Genomic DNA, 15437 nt, shown 5'->3' on the forward strand with positions numbered 1-15437 from the left:
GCAGTGTTTTTCCTGATTTCACAAAAGCAAAGGGGACTCAGCTATCCAGAAATCTCATGTAGCCTTTCCTTTCCATTGCAGCAATGTAGAGAGATAATTTGGGGACTTATCTCTAAACATTAAGAGTTTAGCATTAAACTCACTGTGAGGCTTGTTTTAGAATCTTTGGGTGAAGTTTGTTTCTTGCTTTGGTTTCTTGATCTAAGTGATTACATGCTAATACTGTATACGATTATATGGAAAATGATGCCCTTAATTCCTCTCTCCATGTCCACTCCCTTGGTTAGTCCTCCTGCATGCTGATCCCAGACTGGACCACGGTGACATGCTTTGGCCAATGGGATAACAGGAAATATGATATAAATGGAGATTTGCAAAATATCCATATGAAGACTTGCCACCACCATGTGAAAAGCCCAGAAGCTTTCTGGAGGCTGAGGGATCAGGTGGGGAGAGACTCCAGCCCTCCATCTGAGCATCTCAGCTGTCTAGCTGGGGCCCTATCATTGTGAATGAGGCCTTTGGAGACCATCAGCCCCATCCAAACCAGCCCAGACCAGATAAATAGTACAGACAACCCACAGATGCATAAGGAAGGAACTTTTGTTCTTTAAAGTTGCTGAAATCAGGGATTTCTTTAAGCAGCAAAAACTAATGATTACAAATATATCACAAAATCTTCCCAAAATATGTTATATAGGCATCTGTCAGATACTGGAGCCATCAAGGATATATCTCCCATTACGTGGCTTCTCCATGTCTTTATTTGTAATGCTCACAAAGCTATTTTAGTTTTAAACTTTTTTGAATGGATTCTTTAAAGGTAGGTATAGAACTTAGATCCATTAGATTATTCAGTGTTATCAAGGCTAGCAATGAAGTGGAATGATCTTCCAGGAGGAGGTGTGCGTGTCAGCTACTCCCCTGAAGCCTTCATCACATACCAGTTCAGACCAACATCTCAGCAAAGATATTTTATGTGGTTGAAGGACAGAAAGAGGATTTCTGATAGGGACAAAGCTTGAGGGCAGTAGTCTTATCTTCTATAGTAAAACAAACTTGTTCTTATTTGTTCATCTATCAGAGAGTATTGTTCAGAGCAGAACATGAGTGACTGAGCAATAATCACAAAGATAACAATGACAGGACTAAAAAAAAAAAAAAACAGTTCCAAGGAAAATTTATATGGTGTTTTGACAGTCCCTAGCATTGGTAGTCCTATCTATGACATCCTCAAGGAGGGAATAAAATGATTCACAGTGTTGTGGACTGATAACTTGGTTTCAAGGAGGCCATTGGAAATTATAAAATAGTTCTTGTACAGTTTCAGAGCATTAGAGTTCTGTGGTTCAGTAAAGTGTCACAGCAACGGAATATACCTGGATCATGACAGTCGTTGGCAAACCTGGACCACTAATGCTATTGATAGTGGTTACACTTAACTCATAATAGCTCTGAGAGGTAAATGGAAACATCTTTCTTTAATGGACAAGAAAACAGGCTCAGAGAAGTAAAAAGGGCTTGCCCAAGGTTACACAGCTCAAACTCAGCAGAGCTCAGTTTAGATCAGAGCTCCTTTGCTTCCACCTTATCCAATTACCCTGTCCTGGTATTCCAGCAGCTTTGATTCTGGTCCAAGTTGGGCACCCCTCTTTTATGCACTCACTGATATGACCGTAATTCAAGATAACAAAGAAAAATGCGTGAAAAAAAAACACTGTTAAATATTCTGTTAAACTGGGACATGATCATTTAGAGAATTTCAATGAACTGAGTCCTAACTCGGGTACCAATAATCAGTGCCTACCTAATTGCATTGTGAACAAGTTTGAGAATGGCATGCTATCATTAGACAGAGAAATATTTATTGAGTTCCCTGTGCTCTGTACCTGGCAAAAACACAGTTCCTGGAGCTGTTCTGAGAAGTACTAATGATGCACTAATTCTGCTGGTGCTACAGAAAGCCTACAATGTCCACAGACCAAGGGAGGTTCCAGGGCCAGTGGGGCCAGCTCCACCTGGGCTCTTGCACATTTCCTACACATACTCCATAAGAAATTACACTAAATAAAAAAACTGATTGACGGCCATGTGCAGTCTGAGGCGCAATGCTTGAGAGACGTGGGAAAGGACAAGATTTTCTTTAGAAAAATAGCAATATCCTGGTATCTAAGGAGGCAGAAGTGTTAACTAAGATACTCCAAAATCATAGAAGATCGAGCTTCTGATGACCCAGGAATGCTGTAAGATCCTGATGCATGGACCTCAAAGGGAACTTGCAGTAGAGGAAGCTTGGGTGAGGATGGCTGAGGCAGCCCAAGCTGCTGCTCTGGTAGAAGCAAATTCTATCCTCAAGATTGAAAGTGAAAGGACATTTTTTAATGATCATGAATTCAGCAAAGTAGACTCTGCAAAAGTTTGAGATGAAAAAGTTGTTTCTAGCAGTGGCCTTCAAACTTGAATTAGCATTGAGGATCACCTGGTGACCTTGAATGGAAAAATAAAGAAGATTGGATAGATGCTAGGTCTCATTTCCTATACCTTCCAATTCAGTACATGGAGAATAGTGGCTTTCAACCTGGTCTGCACCTATGGAGCTTTAAGTGACAATAATGTTCTGGACCCACCCCCAGAAATCACAATGTAAATGACTTGGTGAGAGGGCTAGCCAACAAGATTTCCTTTTCTTTTTCTTTTTTTAAAGTTCCACAGGTGAGTATAATGAGCAAGAAGGTTGAGAACTACTAATTTCACATAGTAGTGCTCAAGGCTTCATATCCCCCCTGCAGGTTTCTTTCTTTCTTTTTTTTTTAAAGAGAGAGTGAGAGAGTGGGAGAGAGAGAGAGAGAGAATTTTTAATATTTATTTTTTAGTTCTCGGCAGATACAACATCTTTGTTGGTATGTGGTGCTGAGGATCGAACCCAGGCCGCACACATGCCAGGCGAGCGCGCTACCGCTTGAGCCACATCCCCAGCCGCCCTGCAGGTTTCTTTTAACATAAATTTCTGAACCTACCCTAGAATGTCTGACTTAGTAGATCTTGGGGGGAGCTTGAAGATTTGTATTTTGATCACATTCACGGGTGCTTCTGGTTTGGAGGCCACACTTGGAGTACCATTGGTATATAGGGAAGGAGTTAGGACCCAGAATTGGCATTCTGATGTCCAGCATCTGAGCCCCCCTCCTTTTTGAAACAATATTCTTTGTTGGTTTGGCTTGGAATTCTCTGCAACAGAGAATTCCCAAATTTTCTTTTTCTCCTATTCAACAGCACAGGCCTTTTTTTCCTCTTTCTGTCTTCCAATTTAAGCATTCATAATGAGATCTACTCTACTGTCTTAAGAGATGTGCTGCTTTTCCCCTAGAGAGTATAATGATATAGTAGTTAAGAGACAGATACTGGATTAAGAATGTCTGAGTTGAATCCCAAGTCTTGAACCTTGAAGTTGAGTTGCTTAACACCTTCAAGCTTTATTTTTCCCATCTGTACAATGGAGCATGTACCTTAGAGAACTCACTAAATAAAATAGTATGTGTGAAATCCCATGAAGAGGGACTAGTGCATGGTGAGTACTTATAAACACTGGCGACTGTCCCCAATCCTTTCTCTTGGAAATGGATAAATTAGATATCCTTTGGGAAAAGCAAAGTTTTCGTGAGCTTCCTGGATTGAAGGGGTGTGCATTCTCTTTCTACTCCCTTAGCATTTGATGTATATTTCTATCATGGTACTATTTTGCCCTATCAGTTATTTTTTCCCTTTGTCCATAGATAGGTAAGATCCTCTTTAGGGAAGGACTATATCTTACTTATATTGGACTTCCAGCACCTAGCCTAGTGTTAGATATAATTCATGCCCTTAGTGAATATTGACTGAATAATGGAATTATGTAGCTGGAAAAAAGACTGTCTTAATATTTTGGAAGTTGCCAAAATTATCTCCTAGCAAATAAAAATGACTCTCCAATATATAACCTGTCTTTCTGTAGAAAAATGGGGTAAAGGTGATATTGAAAATGGTGCAAGTCATCCTGGTCATATACTATTCATGCAAGTCACAAGAATATCATGAGGATGGGTGCATTTGTAAAACATCAAATATTCTTATAACATGCTACCTGAATTCCCCAGATCAGTAAAATCTGTTTCCGCCTTTCATTGGATACACAGAATATCTTTCCTATGAGGGGTCATAAGACTAGATCTTTCCAGTAGAATTTGAGTAGTAGATATGATGTGCTGAAAGGTTAAGAGCATATGTGCCCTCTCCAGGATCCCACTTATTCCTTGGATATCAACTGGTTGCAGAGCATCTTGGGAATAACTCTCAGGACCTATCAGTTGACGGAGTTCCAGGATGGAAGGAGGAGGCTGGACACTTGAATGGAGCTGAATTCCCTCTACCTTCTATCATCCTATCTCAATTTAAGTAAGAATTGAAGTTTTACTATTTGAAGTCAATGAACTTGGAAATTGTTTGCAAACTCACTTATCCTATTCTAAACACTAGGAAAACTAGGACTCTCAACTTAGGGGTCTTAAAACTTATTAGGAGAGGGCTTACTTTGACAACCTGTGACACACATGTTCATGTGGATTCCCAAGGGCTATTTCACTGGTGATATCAAACATAACACAGTTTCTTGGTCAAAGGAAGCAGCCATCTACATCTCTTTTATTAAATTGATTTTAATTTGAAATTTTACATCAAAAAAAATAAAAGGAAGTTAATTTAATGATTTGTTTTTAGAAATAAAACCAAAATTTGGGGCAAGACAGAAAGAACCCCAAAGACCCTAAAAAAGTTCTCTCCTAGGATAATTGGGATGATTTTAAAATTATAGTCTTTTTAGAAAAATGTGGCTGCTGGTGACTCCTTGGAGCTTCTGCAGAACAAATCCTTTTTGAGGTATGCCTCGTAGAAGGCTAAGAGCCACATACGATAAACAGGGTTTTGCTTGGCTCCACATCTGTTAGGCCTCATCATCCTCATTTATTCTCCCCACCAACTTTATATTACTGGGTGGTAAACTCACCATATTCTGGCTGCTCTTTGGTTTCAAGTGTCCGGTGGCCTGGGGCCGGACGGTCCCACCCTCTGGGGGGGTTGAGGAAGTTGCTGTCGTCTGAGGTACTGTCATACTTGTAGTCCTGGTCCCCGCTGTTTGCCCTCGCCAAGGACAAGGACCTCTGCCACCAGGCCTGCCAGTCGGGGGACGGGACTGACCAGCTGGGCTTATTCTCCGGATGTTGATCTTTATCTGCTTCAGAGTCAGGACCGTCGACCACCTCTATGGTGACCTGAGGAATTCAGAACAGGTCAGGGTCAATGTGGAGTCAATAGCCTCCAAGCTATGTGACCCTTGGAAGAAAGTCTGAGAGAGTTGAGGGAAATGATTGTTTTATCCCTTGTGAGATTGTCTGGTGAGAGACAATGGGAAACACCCAGGGATGGCCAACATGATTCCACAATTAGATGGAACATGGCCTTAGGTCAGGTGAAACAAGGCCTTCCTCAGGCTCCTGATTTGCTGGCGACTAAGTTGTCATCAGTAAGTCTTTAATGCAAGGGGTAAACAGGTACTCTATGAGTTCCTGAAGTGATAGAAGAATAATCATAATAAAACACAACACTCACTGAGCCTTAACTCTGTATCAGACACTGTTCCAAGTGTTCTGCCTATATGAGTTTATTAAATCTTCGTAGCAACCTTCTCTCCCTCTATGTGGCACACTGTACATCAATTGGTGGAGTCTGTTTCCCCTCCCTTCCAACTTGAGCAGGCTTTATGACTCATTTTCCAGTTGAATGGATAGGAGTGATACTGGTAGGTTTAAGGGGTCTTTTAACTTCAGCTTTCCTTCTCCTGGAATGTCCCTACTGGTATGTATGTAATGAAGTCCAGCCCAAATCACTACCTGTGTAGAAGCCACATAAAGAGAGAGATTATGTGGATGAGAACTGAGATACCTCAGCCAAATTCTAGCTCCAAGTGTGACTGGGGCCATCTTGGATCTGTCCCAGTTGTATCACCCCTAGTGATACCACATGGAACCCAGGCAAGCTTTTCCAGCTGAGCCTTGCTCAAATTCCTGACCCACATGAGCATGAGCAATCCAGTGGTCATTGTTTCAAGCTGTTAATTTTTGGAGTGGTTGCTAGACAGCAATGGATAGCTTGTGTGTGTGTGTGTGTGTGTGTGTGTGTGTGTGTGTGTGTTGCTGGGGTCGAACCCAGGGTCTCATGCATATTAGGCAAGCACTCTACCACTGAGCAACATCCCAAGCTTCTTATAGACAGAGAAGACTGGCACACATAGACATTAACAAAATGTGTAAGTTCCTAGAGTGAGGAAATGGCAGACACGGGAGTCAGGCTCCAGAGTCCATGCTCTTACCAACTCTGCACACTGCCTCTCAAAAACTAAAGGATACAAGTACACTCTCATGAGACCCATGGAACTGGTGGTGGGCTGGAAGCTACAGGGTGTGCAGAGATATAAGCACCAGATCCTCAAGATCAGGCTTCCCCAATTACAATTTTTACTCTTCCTGTAGTTTAACACCAGCCCCAGGGTCAAAGCAGATAGTCTCAGAGCTAAGGTTAAAACTTGTTCTTTGAATTGACAGAGCCTAGTTTTGAGGTCTGTCACGGGGCTGGAAGAATGCAGTTTCTTGGCTCCAAGAGACAATCAACATAGAGAAACTTGTTTAAAAATATAATAAAAGACTCATTGGGTTCCTTTGGCCATCACATAGCTCTTGCAACACCCACTGGATGAGTTATGTGCAAATGAATCAGAAACATGCACTTCAAGTAATCAGCGCAAGATGTACTGGGCAGATGCATTCCCAATTTCACCCTGACCCAATGTCTGAAGGGTTTCTTGAGATGCTCTGCCAAATTGCACTGGGGTGTGCCCATCCCTAAGACAAACAGCCCCTTCCTTTTGTGAAACGCGGAGGTTTGAATCCTGTTCACGTTGACATATGAAGGAAGCTACCCAGCCAGTGGTGGTCCTGGTCTGTGATTCTTAAGGTCCAGACACAAGGTTAAGAGTATACTTGGGTGGCAGACAATCAAATGCAACTTTCACTCCTATTGCAGGAGGTCTATAAGATACCGTGAGCTTTATTCCATGCCACCACCATTACTATAGTCTTGTAGGCACCCCTTGCATATTTATAAATAATTACACAGCTTTTCAAGTAATTACAGAAAAGAAAAATAAAGAAATAGGAAAACATCACATCTGTTATATCATTGCTATTTGCTAGGATGGATGGCCAAGGGAGAGTTAAGGTCACTGGGACCCACATGGAACCCAGTGAAGAAGAAATGCATAGCTGGGTGATGCAGAACTGACCAGGGCAGGGATGAGCAATGCTGAGTCTTTGAACACAACCTTTCTCCTTTGCAGCTCTGAGTGCACTGCTTGCAGACAGAACGAGTGAATAGTAACCATCGTCTGCAAGGCTATTAAGGGTCGTGGAGGGGAGAGGCTGCCAAGAGCCAGGCAAACCTGCAATTATGGTAATGAAATCAGTCTCTGGGTAGGAGATAAGGGGGAATGTGCCCAACAGTTTTGGTATTCCATTTGTACTCAAACTGGAGTCAAAAGGATTGCTTAAACAAAACGTGCCCTGCAATTTCTCCAAGCTGGGAATAAAAACAATTTCATGTTTCAAGCTATTACCGTCAATACGATTTTTTTTTTTCCCCCAAATTGCTGCTCAGATCCAAACAAAATAGATTTCTTGCCTGGCCAGGCAATGAGTAGCAAAATACAAATTTACTCCAAAAACTATATCAATGACTAAATCTCAACAGCTTAGAGGTTTCTTTTTTCCCTTTAATTTCTAGCCACTGCCCAAAATGAATTACAAAACAAAACAAAAAACAAATCTTAGGATACACCCTTCTCTACAGTTAACAATGTGGAAACCTCATACTGATATCAAAAGAAGAAATCTAAATTGAACCTGAAATTTCATAGGCATCCAATTAAGAAGACAATGAGCATGCTAAATCACTTCTCAAATGGTAGGAACTAGTTTTACTTCCTTGACGCTCTTACTCTGTTTGCATGTTTTTTAGTATCAAGGAATCCTTTTGTAAAGATGTCTTAAAAAATGATCAGTGTGAAAGAGCTGGAGACATGGAGTGGGCAGATTTTCCAGCTGACTCTAGGTATCTCTATTCTTTCTGATCCTTAATACATATATTGAACTTAGTATGTTTGTTTCTTCTGGACTTTTCTACTCCGCCAATCAAAATGGCAAAAGAAAGAAAACTCTTTCAAAAGCTCCAGGTCTAACTTTTGGCAAAACCTCCCTAGCTCCAAGAAAGAGAATCCAAAATAAATGCCAGTTTGGAGAATTCTATCCAAAATCAGAAAAATGAGGATAAGGTCCTAGGCACTTTGATCAGCTTTTCTTCTTTTGATAGTTAAAACTATCCTCTGATTGTATCTTGTGGCACCTATGGCCATGCAAACATATCTGTTCAAGGAGAAAAATAAATCTTTCTTTACATGACTGTTTTTAAGTCCCTCTCAATAGAAGGAAAAAAAAAAGTAAGTATATTGGTTGAAATGAATACTAACCTCAGTTTGATCCAGAGTTGAGAAATGGTTGTGAATAGCAACTATGGTAATGAATTGGTGCAGTACGCCTAATATAAGGAGTTTAGTTTGACTCTTTACTCTTGCTCTGAAAAACACTTTCCATAGAGAAACTAAGACAATTCTCAGTCTAACTGATGCCACTGAGTCTACAGAAGCCATGAGAGCCATCCAAGACCTGGAAGAGTCTTCTTGCTTGTTGGCTGAGAGGACTGGGTGGGTGCATCAGTATTTTCCACAAAGAAAAACAATTTCCATGTGAATACAGAGCATCCAGGGGCATGTCTGCAGCAAAGGATTATGCTAGCCTTCATTCCTTGATCATGACATGAACCAGGAAGATTTTAATCCTCTTGTCTCAAACCCACAGATGCTCTAAAGACCACTGTGGCACCCTCAGACAATTGTGATCAGTGCTTTGAGATCTGTAGCAGCATGCTTACCCAGACATTACTGCCTGTTTTATGCAATTTAGACCCAATTTCCAGGCACAGAAACTGCTTGGAGAATTCAGATTTCTCAGGGAAACAGCAAGGAAGGTGTAGAGATGGTCTTAAACTAGGTCTTCTGACTCTTGATTAGATTTATAGTTTTTGTTTTTCTCATCCCCATTATCCTCACCAATCAGCATCTCTCAGTTCTGAGAAGTTTACCAGGTACAAAGCCCTGAGCTAAGTGCTTTATATGGATGATCTGATGTAATCCTCAGAGATAACCATACTTAAGTGTAGCTTTACACTACAGAGGTATTCATAGGTATTCATATTTCAATTTTATAGACAAGGGAATAGAAGCACAGAGAGGTTAAGGAACCTACAGAAAGTTACAGAGCCCCAGTCTGGCTTACTAAATGGTGGTGCCAGATCCCCAAAGCAGGTTAGTCAGACTCCATAATTCATGCTATCGATGGCAACTCCCTATGAGAATCTGAACAAGACAGGCCTTTCCCATGGTTGTGTGGGTCAGTATCTTGGACTCAGACATTTCTTGAGTTTTATTCAGCCAGATCCACCATCCCAAAAGTATTTGGAGAGAAAGGAGGAGAGAGAATCAGAAGTAGGAGCATGAATGACATTTGTAGCCCTGGCCAACTCCTCTGATTGTATCTTATGGCACTAAGAGGCCTAAGACCATGTAAATAAAACTGTGCAACAACCAAAAAAAAAAAACCCTCTCAATGGAAGAAAAGAAATAAGGATATGCTAAAATGAATACTAACCTGGGTTTGATCCAGAAAAGAGAAATAATTGGTGGTAAATAGCTACTGTAGTAATGAATTGTGCAGCAAGCATAATAATGAGTTTATTTTTGAGATTTTTGTCTTTGCTATCTGACCATCAGCTGAAAACCAAATATTCAGCCAAAGATACTAAAGTTCAAGTCTAACTTGTCCTGAGGGATTTACTTTATTTCCTGAAATGTTTTTGTTTTGTTTTGTTTTTTAACAAAACCCAACTTCTTGTATTGTTTTAAATTTAACATGGAGATGAAATTCATTTCAGGAGCTTGATGTCATTTTTCCCCTATTTTAGTTTCCCCCACTCACTTCCACAGCCTGAAGCTAGGCTTATAATGGAGAATCTGATTTACTTAAGATAGAAGCTCCCTGACTTATAGGGGTTAAAAATCCTCCCCAGAAGCAGATGTTGGGGCTTTTATAAAGATTCCCCACATTAAAAATCAAGAGGCCTGAGCAACTTGGCTCTTTGCAAGGGCTCAGCAATGTCACTTGGGAAAGGTGAATGCTGTTTTCCTGGGAGGGATGGAAGACCTGGTCCTGGAGTGTGGGAAACAATTCTAGAGCTTGGAGTAGTGGTGGGGTTCAGAGAGAGGGGTATTGAATTCCTGTTCAGCTCCTTGGCTCCAGCTAGGGATAACTAGGTGGGGCAGGGGCAGGGGCAGGTTGCCAACGGAGGGAGCAGATGAGGCCAGAGGCCCTGGCAGAGGAAGCCCACCCACTGGTGTGCCCCTCACCTGTCTTCACTCCACTACCCAGGGAGAGAAAATGCTTTGATGACAGCAGGGCTGTCTGCTTGGCTGAATTGGCCCTGTGTCAAAGCAGTGGACTGCAACCAAAGAGCAGTCCTCGAAGAAAGGAGTAAGGGCTGCCAACAGAGAAACCATCACCCTCTTTTAGAAAGCACCTCATGTTTTAAAGGACCACCAGGGAACTGGTTTACTCAAGTGCAATGGTGCATGGGACTGCAGTCGCTTGTGCGTGCACACACACAAACTCTTACACGCAGGCGTAGGACTGCAGCTCCAAGGGGTAGCAGCTGCTTCATTCTTTCTTTGTCCCAACACTAGCTAGCACAGTTCAGTTTTACTTAGGGCCAACAAGTCATCAGATCCATAAAACACTGGTCACCCGTAATACCTGTATTGCCTGAAGAATGTGCGCAGATGCAGGGGTTGTCTAAAGCGGAAATGCAAAACCCAGCTGGCAGTATGCAAAAAAAGTGGTATCAGCCAAGACTTCTTGGATAGTATGTACTTTGGGACTGCAATAATTTTAAACCCATCCTGTTGATAACTCTGGTATTTGGAGCTGTGGTGAAACCTTTACTCTTGGGAATTATGGTAGTCTTTGATATTCAAAAGGTACCTCCAAAAAATATGGAGACCTCCTAAGAGCAGCCTTGTTCCTCTTTCTCCACTCTATCCTCCAAAGCACCTCTCTTGGAAGTGCCTAGAGGTAAACTTCTTCTTCCTATGCTGGGATTGGATAAGACAAAGTGAAAACAAAGCATTAATTATGACTTTTTACCTTATAAGTCTACATAAGTAGATGGCTTGGAGTCTCAGAGGATATGAAGGCGAATGATTTCCACTTGTAACCATATTTTTGTGACAGCACAGGGAGATGCTGCATTTTATTTTATTTATTTATTTGCTCTTTTTGCAGTGCTGGTGCTCATGGAGGTTAGGCAAGTACTCTACCACGAATTACAACCCCAACCCAGAAGCTGCATCTTATAAAATCCAAGAGGCTTTGCCAGACAGAACCCCATGCTGTGAGTATCCATGGTCCAGTGTGGCCTTCTCATAATTCATCCTACATTTATTTTCTGTCCCCATGCCTCACTCTTTTCACACCCAGCAACTCCAGGCAGCTCCCTCTTCCTTCAGGAAGCTGGACAGAACTATTCCAAAGTGTTCCTTACTTCTCATCTGCTAAATGACACAGCTTTGTACAATGAATGATGAATTACAATCTCGGTTGCTCTACTAGCCCATGTACAAATCTATCAGTAGCAACCATGAGGTTGCCCACTTTCTTTTTTTTTTTCCCACTGTTCTTCCTTAACACTTAGGAAATATTTTTAAAATGGCCAAGTGGGGTCTGGGGAGGGGATAGGCATTTCCACATTGATGCATTTATCTGGGAGAAAGAAAAAGGATAAGAATTGTTCTGCCTCCAAACTGAGTTCATTACTAGAGCACAGGTACCCAATAACTTTGGGGTAAGGGAAGAGTTGAAAAGCCTGCAGCCTTCCATTCTCCATGTGTCCAGGCATTTCCTGTAACACGACATTAATAATTTTTAAAACCTATTACTCTCATAGCTCAGTTTTTGACATCTAGCCCCATGGTGACATTTCTACCTCTAGCAAAATGCTAACCATAAGAAGCTTAAGATTGTTTTGGGTGTGGTCTAAGCATTCTTGGGGTGAGGGCTGTCTGGTCCTGGAAGCATAAAATCTATAAACTATGAAAAGTTACCTCCTACGGGGGAAGCCATGATAGGGAGCAACAGTATGAAGATGCCTATGCTTTATTTATTTATTTTATTTGGGTGAATCTATACCTCCCCCAAGTGGATCCATTATTCTTTACCAGAAAGCCATGTGGCAATTTCCCAGAGAAGGATCACTGTAGCAAAAGCTTCATTTTTCCAGTTATTTAATTACAAGACTCATCAAAAATATTAATCAGGGCAGGCAGTCTTTCTTCTGCATAGGTTGTCAAACAGTGACCTCTAAATCATTTTTCACTTGTCTAGCATCCAGAGCCCTGCCCTGCTTCTTCTCATCTGCTGGCATTTGTCCTCCTTGGAACACTGTGCTTTTTCCTGCTCTGTTCTCATGATCCTTCTGGCACTGTCTTATGTGGTAGCTGGGATGTTGACACCTATGTCATTTCGTGAAAAGAACAGGACTTGAATTTCTTAATTTCCCATAACCTGATACTATGTTTTATACCCGGCAGGGGCTGGTTGAAGTATTCTAATGAAGTTGTGCTCTCAGAGACATTCATCACCCATCATGACACCGTTGTTTATGAGCAGAACAACTTTGTTCAAGGAAACTGGTTTAAAACTGTATCATACAAAGAATGTTGAAGGGGGAGGAGAGAAAGGGAGAGAGAGCGATAACTCATTAAAGATCAATTGCTCTGATTTCAAGTTCGTGAACTTTTAGTCATATAAGCCAATTGGCATTTGGTGCAGAGGAAAAGCTGTTCCTACATAAATGAAAAGAATCAGTAAAAAAGCTTAAAATAATGAAAGCAGGCATATTAGGACAGAAAAAAGTAGGGGCTAGACTGCCTACGGGGTGGCTTCCCTCAGCCATCAGGGGGACCCCATTGGGGAATAAATAGAGGGAGGTACAAATAACATTAAAAACAGAGGAGTTTGTCTCTGAAACATGGATTAGTGGGGTAAATATTCTTGAGGGTCTGGATTTCGGCCTGACAACTACTATTTAGTACCTATGTAACTGTGGTAAACCAAATAGTCATTTCCTGGGTCTGTTGTGTTACTTATAGTGTTGGAAAAATGACATTTGCTTTTGTTTCTTTCTTGAGGGTGTCTGGGGGGTCAGATCAGATCACCATTTGCTTTGCAAAGGATACTAGACTATTTCAGTGTAGATGAGTATTCTTATTTTCAATCCCAGGAACCCTTTCTTCCTCTCACCATCACTTCTCCCTATTTCATCCAATCACAGTGGTACATATTTATATTTCTCTTAGGAACTTCCATTCTCATCTTCCTTCCTCTCATTTTTTAAGGTTTTTTTTTTATCAGTTATTTACACTGTAGAGCACCTGGAGGTTGTTCCCTCTTGAAGGAGTTCCTCATGCTAGAAAGGCTCCAAAAGGAAGTGCTGTCCTGAATGCTACCAAACTGTTTGCCCACTCTATTCACAAGCTACACTAGTTCTTTCCTACAGCTACCACTTTTCATCAATTTTTGGGTGTACTATTCTGTTTTGTCTTTTTGATACTTCATGCCTCAGAAGTCAGAATGTGTCTTATAGTCCTTGTTATGTCAAACTTTGACAATTTTTTTTTGGCAGGTGTTGGTTCATAAAATAATGGTGTATCTCACAATGAAGGATTTTGCAGAGAAGAAAATCAACAGTGTTCTTAGGGAGATAACATTATCATAGGCAGGAGTGGCTAAGGGGTTAAGAAGAAAAGTGAGGTCAGGCAGCAGTTTCCATTAGAGTCAGATCAGGAAACAAAAGATGGACTGTTTGATTTTCTTCCACCTTCCAGCTGCCAAGAATTACCTGGATATTTGGATTCTGCCCATTGATATCAGCTTTGGAAAGATCCGGAAAGTTTGGTAGATCAAGGAGAAAGGATCTGGGGCCATCTCTTTGCAGTGAAGGGTGCCCAGTCCCTTGTGAGAATCGCTGTCTGGGAAAGGGCTGATGTGGAGCCTGGTGCTCCAGAGGGTCCCCTGGTGCTTCTTTGGAGAGAGCAAAGTTGGTTTCTGATGTGGAGTCACTTTCCAGGTTGAGGTTATTCTGAAACAAAAAACAAGCAAACAAACAACTAATTAGGAGGCACCTGAATAAAAATACCACTCTTAACAGTTCCTTAAATTCAGGAGCAAGGACAATTCCAGTGGCTGGAATTAAGCCAGAATAGTATTTCTAACTCATTTTACTATCTCTTTGAGTTTAAAAAGCCAAAGCATCAGGAAATTTCTCCCAGTCTGGTACTTGGGGATTTTCTGAGGGTTAATGGGTTATTGACTATTTACTAAGCACCAAAATACATCAAAACAAAAGCATTATTTTGAAGAAAAAATAAGTGCTCCTTTAAAACTGGAACCAAATTATAGTTTCTTTTTCACACTTTCAATCGATTAACTGCCCTGGCTTGAGTTAAAGTACTAGCATCCAGTTTGGTTTCTTTGTTGTGAGCCATGAAGCAAAAGATTTGACCAAACTGGATGAAAGACTTAAACCAAATTATTATACCCATTTATCCATTTGTCCATCCATCCATTCATCTATCCATCTGTGTTCATCCCTTCAACCATCCATCCATCCATATCCATCCTTGTATCCACCTACCTATCTATCTATCCCTCTATCCAATCAACAAACGCCAACTACTTGCAAAGCAGAGGAGATTCAGCAATGAACAAGATAGACTTGGGGCCTATTCATTTAAAATACACATATAATTGAGGGCAAGAAACCATAAACACACAGATACATAAATAAGATCAGATCAGAGACTTCCACAAATAAAAGAAAGATGACAAAAAAAAAAAAAAAAAAAAAAAAAAAAACATTGACTAGATGGCCAGGGGAAAAACCCTCTCTGAGAAGGTGACAATTAAGACCAAGATCTGAGCAAGAGATGGAAGTACCCTGCCATGATCTGGGGGGAAGAAACTTTAGTAAAGGAAACAGCAAAGAAGATAATCCTTCTCCGGCAGAAGTCACTTGGTTAATTTGAAGAACAGAAGCTAATGGGGCTGGGTACAGGGAAGTGGCTGAAGAACCATCTAAAGAGAGAGAAGTGTCAGGAGCCAAAGTAAAGGGGACCAAAAGGCATTCTGAAA

At 41.2% G+C, this 15437-nt stretch overlaps 1 protein-coding gene across 1 annotated transcript in view; it reads right to left on the reverse strand.

Moving 5' to 3' along the window:
- The window catches only part of Ism1 (isthmin 1), a 74378-nt gene that overhangs the window by 14058 nt on the left and 44883 nt on the right, over window positions 1-15437 (reverse strand). The window contains exons 2-3 of the mRNA XM_026397652.2: window positions 14146-14385; window positions 5039-5303 (exon numbers count right to left, since the gene is read on the reverse strand). Coding sequence (XP_026253437.2) covers window positions 5039-5303; window positions 14146-14385 — 505 coding nt within the window. The remainder of the gene's footprint in view (window positions 1-5038; window positions 5304-14145; window positions 14386-15437) is intronic.

Source organism: Urocitellus parryii, chromosome 6 (assembly GCF_045843805.1).
Source record: "Urocitellus parryii isolate mUroPar1 chromosome 6, mUroPar1.hap1, whole genome shotgun sequence".
In the NCBI taxonomy this organism is placed as follows: domain Eukaryota; kingdom Metazoa; phylum Chordata; class Mammalia; order Rodentia; family Sciuridae; genus Urocitellus; species Urocitellus parryii.